The 19,052-nt window shown below is 40.3% G+C and overlaps 1 protein-coding gene across 4 annotated transcripts in view; it reads left to right on the forward strand.

Moving 5' to 3' along the window:
- plppr5b (phospholipid phosphatase related 5b) overlaps positions 1–19,052 on the forward strand; it is a 99,199-nt gene that overhangs the window by 29,735 nt on the left and 50,412 nt on the right. For 2 of the 4 annotated variants that reach the window (XM_020508618.2, XM_020508620.2), the window contains exon 3: positions 6,519–6,707. In XM_020508618.2, coding sequence (XP_020364207.1) covers positions 6,519–6,707 — 189 coding nt within the window. Of the gene's footprint in view, positions 1–5,998; positions 6,708–19,052 lie in introns of those variants that run through there. The other 2 variants (XM_020508619.2, XM_020508621.2) reach the window with 2 other exon arrangements.

Below are 19,052 nucleotides of genomic sequence, written 5' to 3' on the forward strand. Positions count from 1 at the left end.
CGGAGGACCAATGCGCAGCGTGGTACGTGTTCATGCTCTTTATTAAAACAAGCGAACACTGAAACAAAACAATAAACACGTGAAATAACCAACCGAAACAGTTCCATGTGGAACACACAGACACAGAAAATAAACACCCACGAAACACAAGTGGGAAAAGGCTACCTAAGTGTGATTCTCAATCAGAGACAACTAACGACACCTGCCTCTAATTGAGAACCATACCAGGCCAAATGCAAAACACAACATAGAAAACGGAACATAGACAAACCCACCCAACTCACACCCTGACCATACTAAAACAAAGACATAACAAAGGAACTAAGGTCAGAACGTGACAAGAAAGGATGTATTTCAGCTTTTATTTCTTTCATCACATTCCCAGTGGGTCAGAAGTTTACATACACTCAATTAGTATTTGGTAGCATTGCCTTTAAATTGTTTAACTTGGGTTAAATTTTTCGGGTAGCCTTGCACAAGCTTCCCACAATAAGTTGGGTGAATTTTGGCCCATTCCTCCTGACAGAGCTGGTGTAACTGAGTCAAGTTTGTAGGCCTCCTTGCTCGCACACCCTTTTTCAGTTCTGCCCACAAATTTTCTATGGGATTGAGGTCAGGGCTTTGTGATGGCCACTCCAATACTTTGACTGTTGTCATTGTCCATTTGGAAGATCCATTTGCGACCAAGCTTTAACTTCCTGACTGATGTCTTGAGATGTTGCTTCAATATATCCATGTAATTTTCCTGCCTCATGATGCCATCTATTTTGTGAAGTGCCCCAGTTCCTCCTGCAGCAAAGCACCCCCACAACATGATGCTGCCACCCCTGTGCTTCACGGTTGGGATGGTGTTCTTCGGCTTGCAAGCCTCCCCCTTTTTCCTCCAAACATAGCGATGGTCATTGTGACCAAACAGTTCTATTTTTGTTTCATCAGACTAGAGGACATTTCTCCAGAAAGTACGATCTTTGTCCCAATGTGCAGTTTTAAACCGTAGTCTGGCTTTTTAATGGCGGTTTTGGAGCAGTGGCTTCTTCCTTGCTGAGCGGCCTTTCAGGTTATGTCGATATAGGACTCGTTTTACTGTGGATATAGATACTTTTATACCTGTTTCCTCCAGCATCTTCACAAGGTCCTTTGCTGTTGTTCTGGGATTGATTTGCACTTTTCGCACCAAAGTCTCTAGAAGACGGAACGCGTCTCCTTCCTGAGCAGTATGACGCTGCGTGGTCCCATGGTGTTTATACTTGCATACTATTGTTTGTACAGATGAGTTCTTGGCAAGTTCTTGGCTGATTTATTTTTATTTTCATGATGTCAATTAAAGAGGCACTGAGTTTGAAAGTAGGCAAAACTATAGTTTGTTAACAAGAAATATGTGTAGTGGTTGAAAAACAAGTTTTAATGACTACAACCTAAGTGTATCTAAACTTCCAACTTCAACTGTATATAGACTATCATTATTTATCTAATAGTTATCTAATAATATCTCACCTATATTTCTATAAAGAAAGAGAATCCATCCATTAATATTTTCGGTAACACTTTACTTGACACCCATAACACATTATGAAACGTTCATAACCATGTCGTAGTATGTCATTACAGCTGACATAAACTGTCATAATATTGTCAAGAGGCACTGAGTTTGAAAGTAGGCTTTGAAATACATCCACAGGTACACCTCCAATTGACTCAAATGATATCAGTTAGCCTATCAGAAGCTTCTAAAGCCATTACATAATTTTCTGGAATTTTCCAAGCTGTTTAAAGGCACAGTCAACTTAGTGTATGTAAACCCACTGGAATTGTAACAATTGTTGGAAAAATTACTTGTGTCATGCACAAAGTAGATGTCCTAACTGACTTGCCAAAACTATAGTTTGTTAACAAGAAATATGTGTAGTGGTTGAAAAACAAGTTTTAATGACTACAACCTAAGTGTATCTAAACTTCCAACTTCAACTGTATATAGACTATCATTATTTATCTAATAGTTATCTAATAATATCTCACCTATATTTCTATAAAGAAAGAGAATCCATCCATTAATATTTTCGGTAACACTTTACTTGACACCCATAACACATTATGAAACGTTCATAACCATGTCGTAGTATGTCATTACAGCTGACATAAACTGTCATAATATTGTCATCACACTGTCAAGACCTATATATTTACACCTCTTGTAACATATATTATGTTATTTTATGGCTGGTTATGACATGGACATAAGAGTGTCAATACCCACATTTATTTAAATGTGTTTTTTCCCTGCCAAGAAGTTTCCTTTCATTTGAAAGTTTGTTTCTTAAGTCCTTTGTTGCTGTTGTAATTCACTCTTTAAAGTCCTGTTTGTTTTTCATTATATTTGAAACAACTTGTAGAAAATACACTTTATGACACTGTCAAGAAGCATTATGACCCTCCTGTGTCACTTTACTTCGACTAAGAAAATACACTTAATGACACTGTGAAGAAGCATTATGACCATCATAATATAATCAAAGTGCCTCAGATTTGCTAGTTTGCGCATGCAGGAGTCTCCCCTGAGTTGCCTCTCCTTTTATTGGGTGTGGTCATGTAACCTACAGTACGTGGCCTTTGTTTGTGCTCATAACACACCATGGTTGTTAAAATAGTGTATGACTATAGTTTGAAATTGCCAGGGGGAAAACACACAAGGGGAAACTTGGTGTGTGTTGTTGTGTGTGCGTGCGAGCGTGCGAGTGAGTTATTAGATAATTAGATTGATAAGCGTGAGTGAATAGTGAAGCTTGTTTGAATGAGTGTTTTAGATCATTAGATTGATGGCCATTTGTTTGTTTTGTCCCTACTTTTTACTGTCCACACACACACACCTGCATACACTTACACACACAACCCGGCCGTCTCTACCTATGTACAGTATGTAACCACGGTTCCTCCTTCTGAAAATATTATTATGTGCTAAAAGAGAAATAATTTCGTTGTTACTTAAAGCCAATTCTGTAGCATAGTTTCACCAGGTCATCTAACTTCAGGCATTTCAACGGTGGCGGGCGTGCACAGCAGAACGTAGTCAGGGAGACATGTACTTCCCTTATGTTTATCTTGAAATATAACTGAGACTTTATTCTCTAAATAAAATGTTGACTATTCTCTAAATATTCCGTTTTTTTCTAGAAATATTGCCACTTAATTCTCAAAATGTAATTTAGACTTTATTTTCAAAATATTGTCGCTTTTTAAAGTACTATCGTGCAAAAAATAATAAGCCAAGTACCACCGTCGCTCACTACTTGGACCTAATACTCTTCCGTACAAAACTACCTCCATACTTCTATTCGATTGTACAGGTTACCTTCAGATGAGTCCAGTGACACTTGTGAGGGTCATAGAGCAAAAAGGAGAACACCATCGTGTTCGTGAGAGTCTCCCCTTTCCATAGAGTGGTTCCTAATAGTTAGGAATCTACAGATGTTTTCGTGAGAAGACCCATTTCTGGGATGTCTCATGGTCTGACAAACATCGCTGTAGCTCGGTCACTTTCCAACGCAGATGCGGAAGGCCGCCACGGGCAGATGTGGTGGATTGAGACGCAGGTCATGCAAAAAGCATGATATCTAGCTTACATTGATGGATTTTTAATGGGGATTTTTATATATTTTGTCACTTAGATTGACGCACGGGTGCATCAATAGACTCTTAAGATTTTTTAACAACTAAACGTTCTACTCTATCTTTACCCCATTTTATACAGGATTTATTGTGACCTTAGACCTCCCAACTTAGCAGGAAATCAACATTGGAACAAAAACACTTCACTCACATCTCTGGAGTGACAGATGGACTGTGGCCCTCAGATGGTGCTTTTCGTAAACACGACACCTCAGTGCCTCAGAGCTGACATGTGCTGTCCCGATCAGTAATTGGACAGATTTGTAGATCCTTCCGCATGATTGGATCCGTGGCAGCGGTGCGATGATGCGGCTCAAGTAATGGGCCACTGTGAATCGCCTGGCACATATTGTCTGGCCTCCCGTGGAGAGTTTGATTCGGACAAAAATACCCCTGATCTGTAATGCACATTGGTACATCTGGAATAATGGGTGAATATTGGAAAGGCTAAACCCTTTAAAAATAGTAAATAAAAATGAAAGATTGGCCCCACATTTTTTGCCCATGAGGCTTAGCCATAAAATAGCCTCAAAGTTTGAGCACATTCAGAAATGTCTGTTTCTTTGAGACTGTAAAATCTGCGTTAGGCTGATTAATGGTAAAGGATATAAATGAGCCTTGATGGCACTATAATCACCATGGCACACAGCCTTTCCCTCGCCTGATCCAGACAATACAGACAGCTAGAGAACAGATCTGTCGTAGTCCTGCTTTAAACTGGATCTTTTAACATCTCTCCATCTCTGTGTACCTTTGATAGTTAGATCTTTCCGTAATTACACCCAAACTGAATGGTACCATTTGAACCATGGATGGAGTGTCTAAGTGTTTGATGTGTTTGTCCTCATTGACTCATATGCCATGACTGTAGAATAGAATAGAATAGAATAGAATAGAATAGAATAGAATAGAATAGAATAGAATAGACAGAAGAGATACATTTCTCGGCATCCCACGGCATTATGATGCTGGTCAAAATGTTGTCTTGACTACACAGGAAAATGGGAAGTGTTAAACTAACTCGCTGTTAAACTAACTCGCCGTAGTTTTCATTTCAACACTTTTGCAGTGCGTATATGCATCCACTCTCAACAGAGTGAATTTCACACTTTCAAAAATGTTAACATTTAGACAGTGTTTCTGTAACCCTATACAGAATAGAAACTGTACACAGGCTGTGTGAAATTCACAATACACTGGAGTGAACAAATTAGTATTTCACTCTACTCTGGAGTGAAATATAATGGAATGGCTTATGGAGTAAAGCCAAATTTGCATATTTCCCAGGATTACTTTTTTTGTGAATTGTGGAGTTTCCGCCCATGGCTGTATTTGTTAGTGGCACAGACATGGTTGTCAAAAACTTTCATTTAAAAGGTCCTAGGTAAGTCTTAGAATTAAAATTAAACTATGACAATACACTATACATTATATACTGATCATAAGGACTTTGTTAGCCTAGTTTATCCTAACTCAGCGGTGAAACTCTTGTTTTAACGGCCACATCAGGTCCGCATATCACTTTATGCTGGATTGCAAAGTGATGTCATGTGTAATTCCTATTGGAATCCAGATAGTGTTAGGGTATCCAATCTTTGGAATTTGTATTATCCCGCAACCCGCATTCAGAATGACTTTCAAGATTGGTAAAGGAGACTACCTAAACCCATTTAAACTGGAACAACCATTTCAGTAATGGATGTAATAAATCGAACTAACTGATTGGATTAGTTTACAAACATTTTTGCTCTTTATCTTTGTGTAGCATAAGATTGATTGATTGACTAATGTACATGCAAAAACATATGAAAATAAATCCTAAAAAATAAACCCGCAGTAGAGCATGCTGGGAAATAATATTACAGGCTTGGATTTGATGGGACTGTTTTATGAACCACAATGTAAAGGAATAACTCTGGTTATTAACACCAACACTGGGGGTTATTTTACAACACTGAGTCTTAATTTCAATCTTACAGAGTGAATTTAACTCCTGAAAAAAAATCAGCACTGGCCAATTCCTATTAATTTTCATTATGCGAACCTAAAGACTCCAACAACAGAACAGTCGTTGACATCAGCTTTGATTAATAATTTGATGGAGTCTTTGGAAAACACTTGCATAAAATCGAATTGAATATGAATGTTGTTTGCATATCTCTTCAAATACTTCCAACAAAATTACAATAATATAGATATCTGGACTGCATGGACAAGAGTGTAGAGTAGACTGATGTGGTTGACGTCAGCTTTGATTACTGTGTTCTGTTGTTGGAGTCTTTAGGACACATGCGGGCGTTCGCATAATGAAAATGAATAGGAATGGTGCGTATCTCTCCAAAGGGCACTAAAGCTGACGCACGACTCTGACTGCGGTGAAGATGACTTGGAGGCGAATCTAAAGCTCCAACAAGTTGCTCAGAGTCATTCACTGCGGGTGCTGAAAGGAGAGATGAAAAGCAGCAACGGGCGTGCGTTGTCACTCCTCTTTCCATCATTTGCTGCCCACGGTGAATAGCGGCGCGGCTGCTGCTGCGCACAAACACAGAGACCCACGCGTGCGCTCCCTCCAATCCACACGTTTTCATCTCTATCTCGTTCATTCCGGTTCCAGTGACCAACCGGGGGTGACAGAACACAGCTCTGTGAACATCACCATTCAGCAATGCCTTATAACGAGCATTAGTGGCAGTAGGAGAAATGTGTGGCTGACAGGTGCTATGGTCAAGCTGCTGCGCTAGGCTAGGGGCGAAGAAGGCGGAATGAAAACAGAGGTGGCGGGGCTTTCTCTCCTCAGTCAAGTGGATTGTTAAATGTTCCTTTCGCTTCCTTTGACGAACATGCTTTATTTTCAGCTGGTGATCATGGCGGGGACGGTCATGCTGGCATACTACTTCGAGTACACGGACACGTTTAACGTGCACGTCCAAGGGTTCTTCTGCTATGACAATGCCTACGCGAAGCCGTACCTCGGACCGGAGGAGTCCAGCGCGATCCCTCCCGCTCTACTGTATGCGCTCGTGGCAGGGGTCCCAACACTTGTGGTGAGTTTGTCTGTATTCACTATTTCTATGATGTGGGTATATTTGAATAGGCTCCAGATTTATACTGTTAACATTTTTCGGGAAAAAAAATCTACCAGAGGTTAACGTTCATTGGCTAATTTCAGTTACAATTGTTTAATTTGCTTGTCTATTGGAAATGAACTTGCATAATGCAATCGATGAAAATAGACTGTGCTTAGAATATAAATCACAACACTTGCAGACAGCAATTGATTCCTGTCTCGACTTGCCATAGCAAGCAATTACTGTAGCTTATACAAGTTGCTTCAGACTGGTATTTCATGTTACTGGCCCTCAATAAACTGTACTCTGTATCTTTAAATCAGGATCGATTAATTCATAGATACATAAAGGCCTGGATCAAACATGCAAATGAGTTATAACGTCAGCACAAGGCTAGAAGTCTTACATCAGTGGTGGCACAACACACATGTATAGGGGGCAATAATACTCAAACAGATTTAGGTGCCTACATATGATTAACGTTTCCCTAGGCTCAATTATACCACCTTGGGGGCCATGCCGTCTTTGATGCCAGACAGGCTTTATTACAATGTCCTGCTCTATTTTATGGTTTCATTAACGAGATTATGTCCTCATTCCATTCAAGCTGTCAACATGGAGCTTCTGCACTTTTACAGACAGTATTGTGCGCCCCAGATGTCACCCTATTCCCTATATAGTGCACTGCTTTTGTTTTGACCAGAGGGCTCAAGTGTAAAGTGGTGCACGGGAATAGGGTGCCATTTTAGACCCTGCATAGGTCTGTGGTCTATGGCAAGGGTGTTCTAGTCCAGGAGTATTAAACTCTTACGAAGGCCGGAGCCTGTTGGTTTTCTGTTCTACCTGATAATGAATTGCCACCATCTGGTGTCCCAGGTCTAAATCAGTCCCTGGTTAGAGGGGAACAATGAAAAAACACAGTGGAACTGGCTTCTAGGTCCAGAGTTGCGTTTGAGTGTTTTAATCAATAGGTGATATAGTTCTAGTGATACTTTCTTCTTAAAAAACACCACTGTAGATTTTCCAGTAATAGGTCAGGCTATGGCTAAAGTCCAGTTGTTTTTATACAGTACAGGCATGCTTAGTACTGACTGTAGATTTTCCAGTAATAGGTCAGGCTATGGCTAAAGTCCAGTTGTTTTTATACAGTACAGGCATGCTTAGTACTGACTGTAGATTTTCCAGTAATAGGTCAGGCTATGGCTAAAGTCCAGTTGTTTTTATACAGTACAGGCATGCTTAGTACTGACTGTAGATTTTCCAGTAATAGCTCAGGCTATGGCTAAAGTCCAGTTGTTTTTATACAGTACAGGCATGCTTAGTACTGACTGTAGATTTTCCAGTAATAGGTCAGGCTATGGCTAAAGTCCAGTTGTTTTTATACAGTACAGGCATGCTTAGTACTGACTGTAGATTTTCCAGTAATAGGTCAGGCTATGGCTAAAGTCCAGTTGTTTTTATACAGTACAGGCATGCTTAGTACTGACTGTAGATTTTCCAGTAATAGGTCAGGCTATGGCTAAAGTCCAGTTGTTTTTATACAGTACAGGCATGCTTAGTACTGACTGTAGATTTTCCAGTAATAGGTCAGGCTATGGCTAAAGTCCAGTTGTTTTTATACAGTACAGGCATGCTTAGTACTGACTGTAGATTTTCCAGTAATAGGTCAGGCTATGGCTAAAGTCCAGTTGTTTTTATACAGTACAGGCATGCTTAGTACTGACTGTACACAGAGTTCTTCCTTTTTTTGACACCTATACCTGACTTTTCTTGCATAGACAAATAACAACACCCACATGCTGCATCCCACACACTTCCACAACATTCAGGATCCTAATATAGAAACCATAGATAATATTGCAGGCTCTATGACAGAAACCCTCTCCTTCAAATAACTGCAGAATGCAGGCTAATACATCAGGTATAACCATGATAATTCTGTAGACTATACCTAATTTAAAAAAAGTAATCTTTATTTAACTAGGCAAGTCAGTTAAGAACACATTCTTATTTACAATTACGGCCTAGGAACAGTGGGTTAACTGCCTTGTTCACAGGCAGAACGACAGTTTCTTGCCTTGTCAGCTCGGGGATTCGATATAGCAACCTTTCGGTTACTTGACCCAACACTCTAACCACTAGGCTACCTGCCACCCCAAGTATGGCACCCTATGCTTGACTCTCACCACCCCAGATATTTGATGAAGGATTGTGTCTCAGGCTAATGATCACAATTTGTAATCTATTTAATAACAAGGTTTAATAATGCTTTAGAGCATCACCTCAAGTCTTGATTATAAGGTGTTGGGTGTCAAGTTTCTCTATTTGAAAAGTGTTGAAAATGAAGAAGGATGGTTCTTTCTGCAAGCCAAACCCAATATGGTTTCTGGCCACTGTTCTCCAGGCATGATGACATTCATCCCTCTGCAGATGACAAGTATTTGATTGACAGGATGCTCTTAGGGGACATTCCCTCTAGCCTACAATGCTGTGGTTGTTCCCTATTCCTGAAAGAGGTTATCACTTTGGAGACTCACTGGCATATTTTAGAGGTTGCTGCTTGTCAGGATTCCCCGTTGGATAGAGTGTGGTTGTAAGTGACTCTTCTTTCATGTTATGTTTTGATTTGGGGCGTCTCCAGTCCAATGCATTCAGATGCATTGTGCTTTCATTTAAATATTTCAGATCCCATCCGCCATATTTTCCATTTGTCTGACATTTTTTACTCTTTGTTATGTGGAGGATGGTGTTGAGACATATGATTATGTCAGTGTTGTAGTGTAACTGTGATGCTCATGAACAACATGATGTGCTTACAGCTCACTTATGTTGAGGTTATCTAAAATATACAATTGTATTATACTAAAAACATTTTTTTCATATATTCTATGTTGAAAATCTAGTCGTTATTTGAGATAGCACTGACCGAATATGGGATTTTGTGGTAACAGGTACACACACGTACTCATGATGCACACACACACACTAAGCCAACTGACTGAAAGTGTCTGTAAGACGGATGATGACCTAAGCAGATTCACACATTCAGTTCCATCCCAGGCTGGATGAAAACCTCTCTTGCTGCCACATAGAGTGTGTGTGTGTGTGTGTGTGTGTGTGTGTGTGTGTGTGTGTGTGTGTGTGTGTGTGTGTGTGTGTGTGTGTGTGTGTGTGTGTGTGTGTGTGTGTGTGTGTGTGTGTGTGTGTGTGTGTGTGTGTGTGTGTGTGTGTGTGTGTGTGCGTGCGTGCGTGTGTGTGGGGGATCTATTACAAAGTAGTGTTGGCAGAGAAGATACTGCCTCCTTAAAATGTGCTGCTCAGAAATGTCTTATTGGATTTACAGTGGAAGTAAAACCAGAGGATTCTGATTGGTCGGCAGAAGGTGTACTGAAGTTTAATAGACGTGGGGTTGCCTATATATTGTAATTGGTATGTACAGCAGGTAGACACTGAAACTGTATATGCTGCAGACTTTCTTGACACCTTATTCCCTATGCAGTGCACTAGTTTTGACCAGGGACCATTTGGGATAAAAAGCAGTACACTACAAAGGGATTAGGTTGCCTTTTGGGACACAGCATAGATTGAGCAGGGCAGTTGCAGTGCGCTATAGTTGTTACGTCTACCATGCATAATCCTACATACAATATCCCTTTAAATTGATCTTTTGAATTAAGAAATTGGTCCACTGCCATTTGACATAATCAAAATCCCCAGGAAATATTAACGTTTTAAAATGATCCATTTGTTTGATTATCGCCAGACATGTAAACCACATTAAGATGTAAATACTCTTATCGTTTAGATTAGAAGTATCAGGTTATAAGTATTTATGAGTATGGTGTGTGTGGAGCATATATTGGAATGTGACTATTAAGAGTTTATAATCCATGTTTGATTAATGTCTTTACATGGGATTAGAGAATGTTTGCGCTTTTGAATTAGACAAAAAAAACATGACCACGAACATTGTGGTCGATTCTAAACAAAAGAAAACAACACATGCATGTGCACACACATGCATACACACACACACACATTGTTAGTGCCTAATGTAATGACATTCAGCAGATAAACTGATGAGAAAAGTGATTGATTGCAGTTTAGCCAACATTGCATATTGGCTATTGAAGTCTGGGGTAAGTTTAAATCCAGTCGTGCTTTAGCCTGGAACACTACATCATGGTACATAGTGCACATGGTATTAAACAAATGTCTGCAGCACTAGACCTGTTGCAGTTAAGTTTTAATTAAACTTGTACTTGGTATTCTACTGTGTCCAGAGGTGCAACACAGCCACTAATAAATACTGCATTCTCCCTACACTGCAAAAGTTTGATCACAGACACAGTTTACGCAGAACTTCTGACCACTTGAATAGAAGTGGTGAAATTTGTAGTGAGGTTTGTTAGCAGAGCATAGCTGAGTGGGGGGTGAATGTCTTTAAAACAGTGCTCGCTTCTTGACACACAACTTAACGAGACAGCATGAGTAATGTAAGGTAGAGATACAGTGCAGTCTGCCTTGTGCTTATTCCTACAGTCTGATTGACACATTCTGCAATTTCTGCTAAAAATCTGCTCAAAGTTTTCTCATTCAAAGAGAGTACTACTGTTCTAGTTGTTGATTTAGCCCGCATTGAATGCTTTGAGTTCCGCGTATTTGGTATGTAGGGCAATGGTATCTCCTTCTTCATAGCTCATAATTTCAGTTTGATGGTGGATTGATGAGTGGATTGATGAGTATCATGGTATGTAGGTTGGCTGTTGGCCACTGAAAATAAATAAATCATTCTCATTTTTCTTCCAAAGCCGATCAGTGATTCTCTTCTGCTTCAAGTCCTATCAACCCCTGGGGTTTGGTTGTAGTTTAAAAAAAACTTACGCTCAATCTCAACCACAATCTTTTATTTATGACCAATATGCAAATCTCCATCTTCGTTGAAGAACATGTGATTAGCATTTCAGGGCACACAATGGTTTAGCTTAGGGCTATGAGATATTGTGTGGTGGTGATGTGTGGTGGTGATGTGCTTAAAAAGTAATGAGAGAGAGAGAAAGAGAGGGATGGGGGGAGGGGACTTAGCCCAAGAGCAAGGAGCAACAACACCCACAGCTAGCTAGCTAACTTTCAAAGGATTAATATTCAGAGTATATATAAATTCCTCATATGAAACACTTCAATAACCCTCACTAATAACCTCCAATGTGATGGATCTGGCTCATCAATATGGAATACAGTTGGACTGATGGCTGCCTCGAAGCCTGCCTGCCTGACTGTCTGACTGCCTGACTGACTGCATGGACAACTTCAAATATCCTTCGTCCAGCCAGTGACTTAGCCTCTCAGTGCCAAACGTATTAGGATACAATGGACAAATTGGTCACACCGGGTGTACTACTTCAGGTCTACATGAAGACATATTGAGTCATACTGGCCTCTTAAGCCATCAGAGCGAAGGCTGGTTAAACAAACACCATTTTGCTCTCCTTTCACCCTGGACCTGACAGGCTTTAGAAGTCACAGGGAAACTGGGACAAATGGCCTAGGTCGCTAAGGGAACAGTAGTGTGTGTGTGTTTGTTTATGTGTGTGTGTGTGTGTTAGCGCTGAGAAGGAAGTCTAGATGGAGACGTGGGTGGCCTGTTAGGCCGTGGCGGTCGCACTCCCACGTCAAGGTGATGCGATGCTAAGTGATGTTACTGGGACGGGGCAGCAAAGTGACCGTTACCCATCTGCATCTCAGCTCACAGCTGTGTGTGTGTTTGTGTGTGTGTGTTAAACTACAGTACATACACCTCTGCATCAGCATGGGGCAATGTTAGTATTGGATTCCACATCAATGGTAGCGCACGCACGCACACACACACACACACGCACACACACACACACACACACACACACACACACACACACACACACACACACACACACACACACACACACACACACACACACACACACACACACACACACACACACACACACAGCACAAGGGTCAGTTTGATAGTGTTAAAGACAGTATCGATTCAGGGCCAGGCCGAACACCAACCAGGAAATAAATACATTCACATCACATCAGTAAAACGTAGAACGCCAGCTGAGCAAAACGCCATAAAACAGCTTCGTAATGTCAGTCTAAGCAGACACAGACAGCCACGCTAACTAGTTTAACTGCTGTCCTCATATTACTTAGAGACTGTAACATACTGGAATTGCTTTTGACTGTAATTTAAGCTATAGGCACTGTGGTTACGGAATAAGAAGTGGTATTGTGATTGTGACAGGGTGAGCAATGCAGTTTGTGTCATATCTTAGCATGAAGCCAATTTAACTCAGAGAAGTATCATTAAATGAAGATAAGCTGCTCTACAACATAATGTCTGGTTTCAGTTCTATCAGCCAGGTATATGTACTACATACTAAGTCCCCTATAAGTTATAAGTGTTATGTGCAGTGCCTTCCGAAAGTATTCACACCCCTTGACTTTTTCCACATTCATTTTATAATGACTTCCTGATCTCTGTACCCCACACATGCAATTATCTGTAAGGTCCCTCCGTCGAGCAGTGAATTTCAAGCACAGATTCACCCACAAAGACCAGGGATGTTTTCAGGCCATGCCATGCTTCCAATGCTTAGCAAAGAAATCAAATCAAATAACATGCGCCGAATACAACAGGTGTAAACTTTACTGTGAAATGCTTACTTACAAGCCCTTTCACAACAATGCAGAGTTAAACATTAAGAAACATTTGCAATTTTTTTAAAGGAAATAGTAACACAATAAAATAACAATAACGAGATTATATGCAAGGAGTACCAGTTCTGAGTCAATGTGCAGGGGTACGAGGTAGTTGAGGTAATATATACATGTAGGTAGGGGTAAAAGTGACTTGGCAATCAGGATAGAAAATAAACAGAGTAGCAGCAGTGTTTGGGAAGTGTGAAAGAGTGTGAAGGTGTGTCTATGTGTGAGTGTATGTGTGGCGTCAATATGCATGTGTGTTTTGTGTGTATGAGCGGTGCAGGTAGTGTGTGTGTATGTGTGTGTGTTGGAGTGGCAGTGGAGTATATGATATAGTGTGAGTTCAGTGAGTGTTCATAGAGCCGGTGAAAGACAGCCAGTGCAAGTAAAAAGGGGGTCAATGCAAATAGTCAGGTTAGCCACTTGATTAACTGTTAAGCAGTATTATGGCTTAGGGGTTGAAGCTGTTTGGGAGCCTTTTGGTCCCAGACTTGGCCCTCTGGTACCACTTTCCATTTCAGTAGCAGGGAGAACAGTCTGTGACTTGGGTGGCTGGAGTCTTTGACAATAGGCCTTCCTCTGACCCTGCCTGGTATAGAGGTTCTGGATGGCAGGGGGCTCATCCCTAGTGATGTGTCTATGGGCTAGGCTACATGATGTGTGCGACTATGATTTGGGTATCATTCACAAGTGATAATATATCATTCACAAGTAATAGGCTAATATTGTTCTTGATTTAATCTTGTATTTACATATATTAAATAATATGTGTGAGATTTGTTTTGATTTAGAATTGACCGTTATCATGCACCTGTCTCGAAACAGGGGCCACGGAAAAAAATACATGTCTTCTATGCCCTTAAATAGTGAACAGAGGACGCTTTTCACGTGGTTCATTTTCATGCCAACCAGATAGGTTGGTTATACTCCTGTTGTAAAGAGAAGCAATGTGCTTAATATTAGGAAAGTTGAGAAATAAATATAGTAGGCCTAGCCCATAGAAAGCTTATAGGATCCTGCTCTTTTTAATAGAGGCCATCACTCTGTTTTCTCACGCAATTGCCTATCCTATATAAATGTTGCGCAACATGAGCTCATAGGCTCTCATGAAGTGTTTGATTCGATTTTTGGTTACATTTGCAGTGATGTCAGAGTGATTAGAGGAACAATAGAGTCCGGAGTACCAGGCAGTTAGCAAGTTTGGTAGACTACCAATGACCATCAGCAGCATCAGAGTTTGGAAAGGCCTAATTACCGTGACTAAACGATCACGTGGAATCGCCTGCCGTCATGACTCGTGACGGTAATACGGTCACCGTAACAGCCATAAACAGGACAGTAAGTACAGTCATGACCAAAAATATTTTTTCAAGTAACTCACAACTTTCCCCAAAAATAAGTTGAAATTGACCAAAGTACTTAATCTCCACAATTCTTTATTTCACTGTTAATATTACAGAACCTTTGTTTTTAATTCAGAACTTAGTATATCCATTCAATCAGAAAATAAATCGAAATGGCATTCACAAAATTATTGACATGCTAGACTTAATATTTGGTAGCACAGCCTTTTGTCAAAATAACTGTGATCAAGCGCTTCCTATAGCCATCGATGAGCTTCCTGAACCTCTGTACTGGCAGTTTGGACCACACTTCTTGTGCGAACTCCTCCAGTTCTCCCAGATTTAAAGGGTGCCTTCTCCCAACTGCTGTTTTCAGATCTCTTCACAAGTTTTCAATGGGATTTAAATCTAGTCTCATTGCTGGCCACTTCAGAACAGTCCAGCGTTTTATCTTGAATCATTCCTGGGTGCTTTTTGAAGTTTGTTTGGGGTCATTGTCCTGCTGGAAGACCCATGACCTTCAACGGAGATCCAGATTTCTGACACTGGGTCTGACATTGTGCTCCAAAATGCTTTGGTATTTTCCTGATTTCATGATGCCATGCACACGTTCAAGGCACCCAGTGTCAGAGGCAGCAAAGTAACCCTAAATCATCACGGAACCTCCATGTTTGACTGTAGGGAAGGTGTCATTTTCTTTGAAAGCTTCATTTTGTTTTCTGTAAACATAGAGATGGTGTGCTTTACTAAAAAGCTCTAATTTGTTCTCATCTGTCCACAGGACATTCTCCCAGAATGATTTTCTCATGTTCCGGTGTGTTTTTGCCAATTGCAGTCTGCTTTTATTATGTCTCTCTCTCAGCAGTGGGGTCCCCCAAGGGTCTCCTACCGTATAACCCCCTTTCATTGAGTTGACGACGGATGGTGCGAGTTGAAACTGTCGTACTTTGCGTCTGAAGGTCAACTTGAATCTATGTGGCAGTTGATGAAAGTGCTTTCTACACCATTCGAACAAGGATTAAGCTAACATTTAGTAAATTATTCAGATTTGTTTGTCTTGTTCAACTGCAAACCAAAGACATACATACATGGATACCAAAATATGTTTTAATTTCAACAGTTTTCTGGAAGAAATGTTGCATTATTTGAACAAAGTGCAAGGGTGCCAATATTTTTTTGCCATGACTGAATAAATAGAATAAATGCTAGGATCAAACCAAACTCTACATTATTTCAAAGATGTGACAATTTTTACTTCATGTGTGCTTTTTAATGCCTGTTGTAGGCAGTGGATGTTATTGCCTTGATGATGACAGATTGTTAAGTAGATAACAGATAACAATGATTCAATACCATTGGATAAAACTATCCCATTGTCCAAAGGTGGTTAATATCAGACCAGGGTTCAAATACTATTTCAGGTATTTCAATTACTTTTCAATACATTTCAAAACAAGTATTCAGACAACCTTTGTAAAAAAAACAAGTAGTTAAATAGTCAAATGCATTTGGAAATAAAATTGGAACGTATTTGAAAATACTCAAATACACTGACTCAAATACACTCCAATGCATTTAACCCATGTATTTGAAATAAGTATTTTAAAATTCTTTCAAATACAATTTTGGTCAACCATTTTTTGACATTTTTTTTTTACAAAACAAACATTCAAATACTCAAGTTAAAGTACTTGTTTTGGGCCTTGAATTTGAAAAGACTCAAATACACAGAAAAATGTATTTAAATAACAAATACATGTATTTCAACCCAGGTCTCGTTGATACCAGTTCAGGTCACAAGGATTACAGTGTAGTAATAATACTGTGTAGTATAGTCAATGAAATAGCTATGCTGCTGTAGCATAGTATTTTCTATCCTCATTAATCAGATTCTTTACTATACACCCTTAAAGAGATATTTTGAAGCAAACAAAATAAACATGAGACAGTGAAGCACATAAAGAATGTTGATTAGGTGGTGTAGTTGGTCTCGAGAGCAATACAATGTGTGTAACCTAGATGTAACCGATTCTGGTAGTGCTAGGACTCAGTAATACCCCGGGCTGTTTTGTTCCCCTGAGAGGAGGAGGAGGAGCAGCAGGAGGAGGATGAAGGCTCTTTATCACTGTATTCTCAACTGGGACCTGATACAGCAGGCCTTAGCTTTTTCCTCCTCCTTTCTTTCTTTCTTTCTTTCTTTCTTTCTTTCTTTCTTTCTTTCTTTCTTTCTTTCTTTCTTTCTTTCTTTCTTTCTTTCTTTCTTTCTTTCTTTTTCTCTGTCCCTCTCTCCCTCACTCTCTCCCTGCACCAGAGTAGTGTTAAATAAATCACTCATGGCAGCAGCACCTGTGCTAGGGGGGAAACAGTACAACCCTAAGCTCCGGTGTTGAACCCTTTCACTCCCTGGCGGCCCGGCGGCCCATTCAGTCCTGGACTCCCTGACAGGTCCTGCTGCATCTGTGTGGCCTGTGAAGCAGAAACAGCAACCTGGAAACCTGTGTGTGCGCGTGTCTGCATGTGTGGTCTTTGGAGCCACAAGGTTGCAGATTTAAAGCGACAGTGCGAGATTTTTGAAATCAAGCACTTTTTCTACTTACCTAAAGTCAGATAAATTCATGGATTCCATTTTTATGTCTCTGTGTGCAGTTTGAAGGTAGTGTAGTTTTGCGGTCCATTGCTAATTAGCAGTAGCACAATGGCTGGAAGTCTACCGAAACAGACTGGAAATGTTTTTATATCTATTTAAAAAGTGATGTTCCCAATTTATAAATGTTTAAATAGGACTACAATGATAGCAAACCAAACACTGCAAACCCATCTACTAGGGATCTAACAATTTACTGATATGCATTATCCCCTGTTCAAATGTTTAAGATATGTGTGTCTGCGGAACCCAAAATATATCCAAATGTAGCATGCATATGTCAGAAAATCGATTCAAATGTTACGAATCGCCAGTTCACTAAAATGTTTTGCTCATATTACTTTCTTACTTCGTTTCTGAAAATGCTTCTCATCTTTTGTGACAACTGATGCGTCCTCTCCTTCAGTGTCAAACTGAGCATGTGACTGTGTTGACAATCTTTGATCTAATCGTCATTTTGCATGCTGAGCTTATTCAAACTGCACGTTGTGCGCAACTTTGTGTGCTGACCAACGAGAGGTAGGCCTATATCTGATCTTGCACATCTGCGAGTCACCTACAGGATTCAGATCTTTGTTAAATGGCTTGTGCGATATTAGGCTTTATTTTATTTATACATTTTTTATTTCACCTTTACCTTTCAGGTAGGCAAGTTGAGAAGAAGTTCTCATTTACAATTGCGACCTGGCCAAGATAAAGCAAAGCAGTTAGACACATACAACAACACAGAGTTACACATGGAGTAAAACAAACATACAGTCAATAATACAGTAGAAAAATAAGTCTATATACGATGTGAGCAAATGAGGTGAGATAAGGGAGGTAAAGGCAAAAAAAAGCCATGGTGGTGAAGTAAATACAATATAGCAAGTAAAACACTGGAATGGTAGATTTGCAGTGGAAGAATGTGCGAAGTAGAAATAGAAATAATGGGGTGCAAAGGAGCAAAATATATAAATAAATAAATACAGTAGGGGAAGAAGTAGGCTATATTATAGATGGGCTATCTACAGGTGCAGTGATCTGTGAGCTGCTCTAACAGCTGGTCCTTAAAGCTAGTGAGGGAGATAAGTGTTTCCAGAGATTTTTGTAGTTCATTCCAATCATTGGCAGCAGAGAACTGGAAGGAGAGGTGGCCAAAGACGAATTGGTTTTGGGGGTGACCAGAGAGATATACCTGCTGGAGTGCGTGCTACATGTGGGTGCTGCTATGGTGACCAGCGAGCTGAGATAAGGGGGGACTTTACCTAGCAGGGTCTTGTAGATGACCTGGAGCCTGTGGGTTTGGCGACGAGTATGAAGCGAGGGCCAGCCAACGAGAGCGTACAGGTCGCAGTGACCGGTTGAAGAGCATGCATTTGGTTTTACTTGTATTTAAGAGTAGTTGGAGGCCACGGAAGGAGAGTTGTATGGCATTGAAGCTCGTCTGGAGGGTTGTTAACACAGTGTCCAAAGAGTGGCCAGAAGTATACAGAATGGTGTCGTATGCGTAGAGGTGGATCAGAGACTCACCAGCAGCAAGAGCGACATCATTGATGTATACAGAGTAGAGAGTCGGCCCAAGAATTGAACCCTGTGGCACCGCCA

This window comes from Oncorhynchus kisutch, linkage group LG18, assembly GCF_002021735.2.
Source record: "Oncorhynchus kisutch isolate 150728-3 linkage group LG18, Okis_V2, whole genome shotgun sequence".
Classification (NCBI taxonomy): Eukaryota; Metazoa; Chordata; class Actinopteri; order Salmoniformes; family Salmonidae; genus Oncorhynchus; species Oncorhynchus kisutch.